Source organism: Capsicum annuum, chromosome 3 (assembly GCF_002878395.1).
Source record: "Capsicum annuum cultivar UCD-10X-F1 chromosome 3, UCD10Xv1.1, whole genome shotgun sequence".
NCBI classification, from domain to species: Eukaryota; Viridiplantae; Streptophyta; class Magnoliopsida; order Solanales; family Solanaceae; genus Capsicum; species Capsicum annuum.
This window is the reverse complement of record NC_061113.1, coordinates 6,306,666-6,317,463: the sequence shown is the minus strand read 5'-3', so window position 1 is coordinate 6,317,463 and position 10,798 is coordinate 6,306,666. Positions and strand designations below refer to the sequence as shown.

Sequence of the window (10,798 nt, the reverse complement as noted above, 5' to 3'; positions counted from 1 at the left end):
TTTTTTTTTTTTTTTTTAATATTTTTGACCGGGTTTGACCGATTTTTTAATCGGGTTTAGGTGGATTTGACCGGGTTGAATTAAGTGGGCCGGGTTCGGATGAATTTTAATTTTTTCACTATTGGGCCCGGACCAACCCGGCTAGCGCCAAACCCTGCCCTTAACTGGCCCTCAACCCGGTTAAAATAGAAGGACCGATTTTGAGTTGGCCCGGCCCGACCCAATTGACACTCTTAATTATAAGCCTTACGATATAGCTGATGGAGGTTTTCCAGGAATCTCCACCTTCTACCGTAGTTCCGCCCTGGTACTTGTTTTAGACCTGGGACACACTTAGAAGTTGAACAATGGAAAAATACAAAACATCAAATTTTGACTTTCAAGTAAGTAAGATAACCACCCATATATACAATATTGACCACAATAGTGATTTTATTAATCAGTGTGATAGTGAGGTTTAAGGTATCCTAAATTCTTTTGTGTTAATTGACGTCAATATGTGGACTCATAATTTCAAAATTACAATTAACAATTTCAAGTAATAGTAATGATTGAGTTAAATAAAGTTCGATTTGACTAAAAATTGAACGAGTAATATTCGGTAAACAATATTACGTGATGTTTATTTCAAAGTCAATAGATACTTAATGTATATTTATACACATATATTGCTCGTAAATAATAATGATTAGTTTATACATTAGGGAGAGTTGTAGACAGGACATGATGTTGTTACATCTTATCAAGGACATGACTCGAGATTAATTGGAAGATGTGGAGGACACGAATTAGCATAGAAGTTAGTTAGTAGGTAAAAGTGCTCCTTCTTGTTGTCTGTATTAGTAGTTGTAGTGTTGCACCTGTAGTTTAATTTCTTGTTCTTAGAGGTTTGTTGATGTTTGCCGTTTCGGCTAGATTCATTGTGGTGTTATTTGGTGACAATCTTGTTCTGTTACTATTTGTTGTCTTGTTACTATTTATTGTTGCGCCTGTACTTCTACTACTATCGGCTTTGTCTTGAGTCGGAGGTCTATTCGTAGATAGTGGCCCTACCGCATGCGTACACTCTACCGATCTCCAAACTCTACTTTATGAGATTACATTATTATATTTTTGTTGCAGTATACTTTTATCTCATAAAATTACAATTGATTATAAAATGATATGGCATTGAGGGTAGCGGGTGCACATGCACCGGCTAACCTCGAGAAAAACTCTGTATATATGGTTTGTATATCTATATATATACATCAGAGTATTATGTTAAATATATGTTGTGCACCCATAATAACAACTGGGTTGGCTGGCGAGATTGTTCGGTATGCCACTTGAAAGTTGCTCTTAATGTGTGATTGGTCAGGTTCAAGTCCCAGTAACAACATTTTATTGCTCTTTTATCATTTTTCAATTTTCTATTGCGTGATTGCTCAGGTTTGAACCCCAACAACAATGTTTCTTTATTGCTCCTTTTTACATTTTCCAAGTTTCTTTACACTTATTGTGCAAATGTATATATTTATCTTTTGATTTAAAAAGACTTCCTACCTAGTAGTCATTTACTTCATACTTTTTTTTTTCTTTTATGTATTGTGGATATTATTGAGTTGTTTTTTTTTTCAAAATACAAGCTTCTCTCCAACTTCAAAAGGTAAATATTCTCCCTAGCTTATATTGTATAATATTTATTTTCTTTTAATCTTTTGATCATTGAGTTATTTTTTATTTTAAAAATTAGCAATTTAAAGTTTGAGATAGGCTTAAATCAAATATTACCCATTGCAACTATCTAGCAAATAAATCTCTCGAATTTCATATTTTTTGAAAACTTTCTATTATTGTTCAAAAGATAAAAGTACGTTGAATTTAATTACGGTGAATAACACACATTTTTCATATTAAATCTAATTAATGATATTCAATAATATTTAAATTTTGCTTTTAAAATACTATAATTAATAAGTTTTCAAAGAAATGTATATTAAACTTTGACATTATTAATTACTATATTTAAATATAGAGGTGCACCCGTCAAGCTTAAATCTTGGGTTCGCCTCTGGCGCCTGTACTTCTACTACTACCGGCTTTGTCTTGAGTCGGAGGTCTATTCGGAGACAGTAGTTCTACCGCATGTGTACACTCTACCGATCTCCAAACTCCACTTTATGAGATTCCATTTAGTATGTTGTTATTTTTCTTTGTTGCAGTATACTTTTATCTCATAAAATTACAATTGATTATAAAATGATAAGGCATTTTCACTTCAGAATTTTGTGTCATTCCAAGCATTATATTCTACTACATAGGTAGTGGAGGATTAGGGATAGAGCTGTACTGGTCCACCATTGAAGGAGGGGTGGTCTCTCTATTTCAAAAAATGTTTAAAAAAGTGTTATTTTTGCAATAGGATTTTGCAAACTTTTGAAAAGTTACTGTCATATTCCCATACTTTGGATAAATAGTGGAATAATTCAAATTACTTTAGAAGTCTTTGGAAATTCATATATTCATACCCCAAATTATTGAAAAGGGTACGTAAATATCTTTTATTATACTTTTAGATTATTTGTATCCTTATCGACTAACATTAAATATGTATATACCTCAATTAAACTATTAAAAATAGTACGTATATACCTTTTATGAGTTAGATGTTGCACACCATATGGCCTCATTCAAAAGAAATCAACCCATTTATTCTAGTAATTTATCCCCTAACCTGCTGGAGAAATGTTCTACGATTGGAGTTGGAAGCGAGTTTCACCCACGTGTTCTCATTTTAAAAAAATGTTCTGCCTAACGGCATTGGTTTTGGTTCGCCAAGAAATAGGTGTGGGTGAAACTCACTTCCAATTCTGATCGTAGAGCATTTCGGCGATAGGTCAGTACATAAACTGCTAAGAAGAAATGGGTTAATTTCTTTTGAATAAGGACACATGGATCACACCGTCTAACTGATGTACATATCACTTTCAATAAGTCAAGGGTATATACGTACTTAAAGTTAGACGGCAAGAATACAAATAATCTAAAAATATAACGAAGAATATTTACATACCATTTTCAATAGTTCGAGAATATACATGACCTTTCTCCGCTTTAAAATTACTTGAATCATATCCCAAATCGTCTAGAGTTTAGATTTTTGCAATCTTGGCATATTTTGTATTCTTTTTGTTATTAGTGCATTCACTAATCATTATCGTCTCATAACTGTTAGGATTGTCGTAAATTTTTTATTTTACCTGATTTTTTATCATAACTAGAATTATCTTTCTTGGTGTAAAAAAGGTTTGTTGAAAAAGATCTCTTCCTCATTTATGTATATTCTATCGTAGAGTAAGAGTTTTCCAACCTCTATAAATAGAAGATCTCTCTTCTCAAGTTAGAACGCAATAGAATTCACAATGTAGTCCTCAAAAGAATCTTGTTTATGAGGAGATTTTCTCCCGATAGTTTTTTATACTTTTTTATAGTAATTTTTAATATGTAAGTCAGTCGGTCAAATTATATCAATAAGATATTTTTAGTATGTCTTTTCGTCATTTGAATTATCGGAGATCTTTTGTTAAATGGTCTTTTCAAGTCTTCTTTACTTGGTGATACATATGCTATATGTATCGCTACTATTTACATATGTATATACTAGTGATACATATATATACGTATCACTAGTACATATGTATCACTGCTTAACATATGTATCACAATTCAAAATTTTGGAATAAAATGTAATTAGCAAACTATTTGAGATTTTATGTAATATTGCTGAAACTATTCGGGATTTATGTAAGTTACTCATAAATTATTATGTTGTGATTGTTAAACTTTAATATAGTGTACTAGGATTCCACTCATCAAAGCTTTGTGAAGTCAATTTATTTAAATTTTTATGAAGTCGTTTAATTTCCATTAGATTTTCAATTAAAAAAGTGATCGACTAATGATCTTTTTTATTTTATATAATATGATAATGACTAATTATTTAATTTGTTCTTTAGATCTCCATTAGGGCAATAATTAACAAACATTAATAACAGTAACAATAATTAATGACCATATATTCCTGTCATAGTGGATCTACTGCAAAAATAATTGTACTACTATGACATCATGGTCTTACGTTATAATACATTATCTAATGATGATGTAAATTGAATGATTCATCATAATGTATAATTAACTAATTACTCATTAATCATTAGTCACCATATCATGACATGCATATTTCAAATCATAAAATTTAAAAGTTTAATTATAATCATGCAAATATTATAACTTGAATTAAAGTCATAAATAATCATGTACTGCTTTGTTCCTAAAATTAGTGTACCTTTTATTTGTTTGATATAATTTTTAGTTAGTTATACATTCCAGTGTGTATTAAAACGTGTATTATTAATGCCTCAAAATTAATGATATTGGTAATGTAATGAATTCTAATAAATATATGCGCATGATTAAAGACATTATGTAATTCATGTTATTTATGGAGGAAATTAATTTTTGCAAACAAATATTTTTTTCTAGAACTTATGTAATTCATGTTATTTTTTATAGAATGAACCAAACACTATATAAGAAAAATGCAAGCATAGCTAATACAAGTATTACTAATACACCTTATTTTACATTATTCTTATGCACCTTACCAAACGATCCCTAAAGACGTCATTTGGTAGAGTGTATTAGCAAAAATAATGCATGCAGTTAATAGAAGCATTACTAATACATCTTTTTCAACACCATTTTTATATATCCTACCACGTGACCCCTAATTAACAAAAGATAGTAACCGAAAATACCCCTAACACCGAGATAACAAATAATTTTCGCTCGGTGTAAGTTTATTTTTATGTATCATAATACAATACAAGTTATACCACTAAAATTTTACAGAAATTATGTCGATCAATACAAAAATTCATTTCGGAACTCGTAAGTTATGTCATCAAAGGCATAATTTAGTTCCTTCATAACTTATGTTGAGCGAGACAAAAGTTTGATTTCAAAATTTACAAGTTATGCTGAAAGTTAAGGGACATAACGTAATTCCTCCAAAATTTATGTCGAGCAAGACGAATGACTTCTAAACTTGTGTCGAGTAATAATAATAATAATAATAATAATAATAATAACATAATTCAACTGTAAAAATAATTGTACTATATTGACATCACAGCCTTACGTATGATATATTATCTAAAAATGACGTAAACTGAATGATTCATAAGAGTTAAAATCGAGGTACTATATAATATACACAAAGTATGTGAAAAGAAAAAAAAATAATACGTCAAATAATGGATGAATCAAAAGGACGATATCAAATTATCACAATTTATTATAATGTTTGTTATCCCTTTGTCTTGTATATATGCAAGTGGGGTCATAACTACAACAATATATTCAATAAATCATCAATTTTTTTAATATATCCTCGCCTCAAAATATATTATAGTTCAAGAGGCGAAATCATAACCATAACTAATTAGTGATTAATCATTAATCATCACGTTCCTGTCATGATTATATATGTCCCGAAATATATTATGACATTTTTAATTAAGATTATAGATTTCAAAAGTTTTTATTGTAGCTATATTAATTAAAATCATAAACCGTAGACCTCTTTGTTCCTCAAATCAATGAAAATATACCTTTTATTTGGTGAATTTTTTTTTATCAAATAAATGGGAGAGTATTTTTGCTCCTCAAAAAAATGATATATTATTTGGTGATACAAAATAATTGTGGAGAAAACAAAAGTCGAGGACCACAATTAAAAAATAAAAAGGTTATAATTATAAAACCTAAGAAAAATCATGCTGCTTTCAATATATTGTCGTAATTTATGTACTATGTTGTTTGTTAATGGTTACAATATACATTTATTTTATATAAAATAAAATAGACACAGAAACAAAGTAAAGTTTGTTATTCCTCTGTCTGGCATGAAGTAATACGCCGTTAGATTTTTTTGTTTTCTTTGTTGGAACACCAGGATAACCCGCAACAATCTCTGTAACAGTCTTTACCTTTTTGGTGGACACTACTTTGTACGCACTGGCCAATTTTCTCACTGTGTAATAGCCTGCAAACCACGCAAAGAGTATAACCGCACTAGACAAGGCATGTGTGACAGGCTCAACTCAGAAAACATTGAGGAAGATCGAATCCGAATAATCCATATAGATAACCACCCTCCAAATCAATTGAGCCATCCCGAAGGACGCATACATCGTTAGTTGTGGAGCCAAAATTATCATTTAAAACTCAAAAATAAAGAATATTAAATATAAGAAAAAAGCGGACTGAATTCGATATCTATATATACATATTAAATAATTTTAATAATATATAAATGTAATAACATTTTATTGAATAGGATTTAAATGGACTTCTCAATCCTATCTGACTCGACCCGCGTGACACTAAGCTGACATGAGTCACAATCACCAAGCCCCATAAGGTCAAAAGTTTTATAATCAAGTCGGAGTTTCTAACGTTGTCAATCACTTCAATCGACCGGTGCGCAATATATAAAGTTTCTTCTGTTTATTTTTATTTGTCAAATTTTTGCTTTTTGAGAATCAATGCATTTAATCTTTAAAATGAAATTGAATTATGTTAGTTTAATATTTTAAAATTAAAATTTAAATATTAAAAAATTATATAAAAAACCTATAAGTTGCAATTCTTCTACTATTAATTTAATGAGAATATATATTTGAAATACTAATCAAAATTCATATCATTATACTAATAAAAATATATGTAGGGAGTATGTAATTTTTAATTAATAATCCTCTCAATTTAATTTATTTATCTTAGGTATACGATGAAATTATGACGAGTCTCTATTAGGATGGTAACAACAACGATAATTATATTGATACTATATTGACTTTAGACCTTAGTTCACACTTCACAGTTCACACGTAAGGTATACTATCATAAAATGACGTTAATTGAATGATGCATATAAAATCCAAAATTTAGGTACAATAGTAAAAAAAAAAAAAGGTTATAATCATGCTGGATTTAATAAACTCATCCTTGTTTATGTTTGTTCTTATAAATAAGATAAATATGGTGAAGTGGATGAAGCGTAGTAGGTAGAGTTATTTCTTTTTTAATTAGAGATTTTGATTTCAAACCTCGTATATATAAATATATTTAGTAGGAAGCATTTTCTTTAAAGGAACCCTACGTGACGTGGACAGGGGCAGAGCTACCTTATAGTTAGAGGGTTTACCCGAAGCTTCTTCGGTAAAAAATTATACTATTTATATATGGTTAAAATTATTTTTTATGTTTAAATAATTAATATTGAACCCTCTTTGGCTAGTTCATTTGCCGACTTCTTTCAATCTTGAACCCTCTTAGTAATAATTTTGATTTCGCCATTAAATATATTTTAAATTAATTGAGTTTTAATACGAATATCATAAATGAGATAGAAAAATTAAATAAAAGACAAACTTAGATTTGTTGTTATTTGTCTTGGATAAGTGTCATACGTGTAACTAGGCTGGCAAAATCACAATCACCAAGTTTCATGAGGTCAATATTTTTTTTCGATTTTCATCCTGTATCCGATTCCCGCAATATCTTTTAACGTTGTTGATACAACTAGTGAGTAAAATACGTACTAATTCCCGCAATATCTTTTAACGTTGTTGATACAACTAGTGAGTAAAATACGTACTATGTTTTTATTGTTGTTGACATTTTGTCTCATGCATGTATAATATAATAATAAAATATATGGGAGAAGAAATATTTTTTCTATTCTTTTTAATTATATACCTGAGAATTTAATACGAAAAATACAGAAAACAAAGTTTGAAGGTGACAAGTGAGGATTCTTTTGATGGTTGAGCACTTTCATCATCAACTAATTAACATTACGTTAGTATGGTGCAGTGGATGGGGTTACTCCACCCTTAATCAGAGGTCAAGGGTTCGATCCTGAGTATGGAGAAAACTCTGTTAGGAGCGCTACCACCTTAATGGGCCCTACAACGCGTGATTCGAATTAGTCGGGGTTCCAATGCGGAAACCAAACACCAGATGGGAAACAAAAAAAAAGTTATTCTTACCACAAATTAGTGATATTAACATATATAGTATTTAAGACAATTCAATAAACACGCAATATGTATTTCTACATAAATTATATTATATACATTGTCAATATAATATTATCACTAAATCTAGTAATCAAACTTTTTACTTAAAAGTAGTATCACTTAGTCATAAATCATAATTAATTAGTACTAATATATTGTCACCTTAATCATATCACTAAGTATATAGACAATAAACAAATACTTATAATTTACCTTGGTTAATTTGAATAAAGTTTTCGTTAAAGTGCTTTCGTTAACTTACTCTTAATTAAATGACATTAAAAGGCTCTACCAAATTTAGAATTCGAGTGAAGAAAAAGCTAAGGCTCTTTTATTCGTCTTTGATCTAGTTTCTGAATATTTTTTATTTATTCTGAATAATAATTTATTTTGTGCTTAGATTAAATTGTATGAATGGTCTACAATCAAGTTTTGTAATTTTTGAGGTTTAAGGATATATACACCTCTTTAAAAACAACCTTCACCCCCATCCCCACCCCCACCCCCACCCCCATCCCACCCTTGATCTATTATGATCAAATATAATTTACAAAAACAAAAAAATATATAAAAAAAAGTTTAAATAACAGTGCCTATTTAATATGATTGCTTGATTATACAAAAACTCATTTAAATAAGGGTAAAAGTTAGAATTTATATTGAGAGAGAGAGAGGGAGAGAGACTAATCAAAAGTGTCCATAATGATAAGACAAATCAAATAGACTGTTTTTCGATATATAATCATCGTGTTCGAATCAGATTGCATATACCTTGATCAATTTCATTAGATATTTGCCATCTTCCACTATCAGCGGAACACATCAATATCTATGCACCAAATAGTACGGTGTGAAATTCAATTTCTCAAAAAATATTTTGGACCACGGAATAAAATATCAATTTCGTTCCGTTTATATATAACTATATTACTCGTTCGTTTATTTTTATTTATTCATTATACTCAAATGACTTTGATGAAGTGCTATTTATGTATACTTATATGTAAAGTAATTCACAATGTAATATGAATCGGAGGAAGTAGTATTCAAATATTTTCCTTTTTTAAAAAAAATTTAGAGAAAAATAGAACTAATAAAAATTTACATACTAAGATCAATACTAATATCTCGAGAAAAAAAAGTAAATGAATTCATACACACACATTCTGATAATAAAATAGATTATTAATAACTTTGCACTTTAAAAAAATAGGAGAATATATTGGGATCGAAATAATCAGGGCATTATGTGAAGGTTAATAATAACAAATCATAAAAATGATAAATCAAATTATAAAAAAACGTGTAAGAAGTTAAGATCTTTTTAAATAAGTTAAACCTTCTGCATGCAAACTTTAGGAGTCGTTTGGTAGAGAGAGAGGGATAATAGTTTCAGGATAAAATACCGAATTATTATAGCCTATGGTTCGTTAAAGATATACTAGTTAGTTCGGGGATTAATTATATTTTACCATTTATTCAATAATGATGGGATAAGTTATTTCACGCATATATAACATAAGATAACTAATTCTATGAGATATCCCGATCCATAAAATAAATTTTTTTATCACACCTCCACCATACGAACCCTGTATTTAGTTTATTGGACCAATTATTTATTCATTAAACCATCTCTTTCAGGGACAATATTGGAAGTTCAATATAATGTACACATGCAATCCTCCTATAAATAGGTGCTACATTATTTAGACTTTATCAAGCAAAAAGTACCATATCACACACATAAAAAAAACAAAGGGGAAAAAGTTAGAAAAGCAAAAATGAAGGTTGTTGAAGTTCTTCACATGAATGGAGGAAATGGAGACGTTAGCTATGCAAACAATTCTTTGGTTCAGGTAACATAAATATAATTAATTATTCATTGAAATGGAATAATTATCAATTAATGTTCATGTTGTACAAATTAAAATCACATGCAATTATCTTATATCAACTTGTGGTCATTGCAGGAAGCAAACATGTACATGTATTGGTTCTTTTAAAGTACATAGCTTTCAGAAAATCAGTCATAAAACGATATTCTTTAAGAGTCTGAGTAACATAACTTGTAATTATCTTTTAGATAAATTGATAGGAAAAAAAAGAAAAAGAGTTACTCTTACTCTTGTCAATGTACGGAAGTTAAACTCTAAACTTTAGTATATAGTTTCTAATAGTATTTTGATATTAAACTTCTAATATTTTATTATTTTATAAACAGAGAAAGGTGATTCTCATGACAAAGCCAATAACTGAGGAAGCCATAAGTGATCTTTACTGCAGCCTCTTACCAGAAACGTTATGCATTGCTGATTTGGGCTGTTCTTCTGGAGCTAACACTTTCTTGGTGGTATCAGAGCTTGTTAAAGTCGTTGAAAAAGAACGAAAAAAACACAAACTTCAATCTCCAGAGTTTTATTTTCGCTTCAATGACCTTCCTGGCAATGATTTTAACGTGATTTTTCAGTCATTGGGAGAATTTGAACAAGATTTGAGAAACCAAACTGGAGAAGAACTTGGTCCATGTTTTTTTAGTGGAGTCCCTGGTTCATTTTATACTCGACTTTTTCCTTCAAAAAGTCTGCATTTTGTTCACTCCAGTTATAGTCTCATGTGGCTATCTCAAGTAAGTTTGATTTTCTACAAACCAACACTAATTAATA

At 29.4% G+C, this 10,798-nt stretch overlaps 1 protein-coding gene across 1 annotated transcript; it reads left to right on the top strand.

The window, feature by feature from the left end:
* Window positions 1–9,836: 9,836 nt before the first annotated feature.
* On the top strand, window positions 9,837–10,794 carry LOC124896550 (S-adenosyl-L-methionine:benzoic acid/salicylic acid carboxyl methyltransferase 2-like; the record flags this gene model as incomplete). Its single annotated transcript, XM_047408103.1, has 2 exons — window positions 9,837–9,991; window positions 10,357–10,794. Coding segments are annotated over exons 1-2 (513 nt in total), but the record flags the coding sequence as incomplete, so codon positions are not given.
* Between the last annotated feature and the right edge of the window lie 4 nt (window positions 10,795–10,798).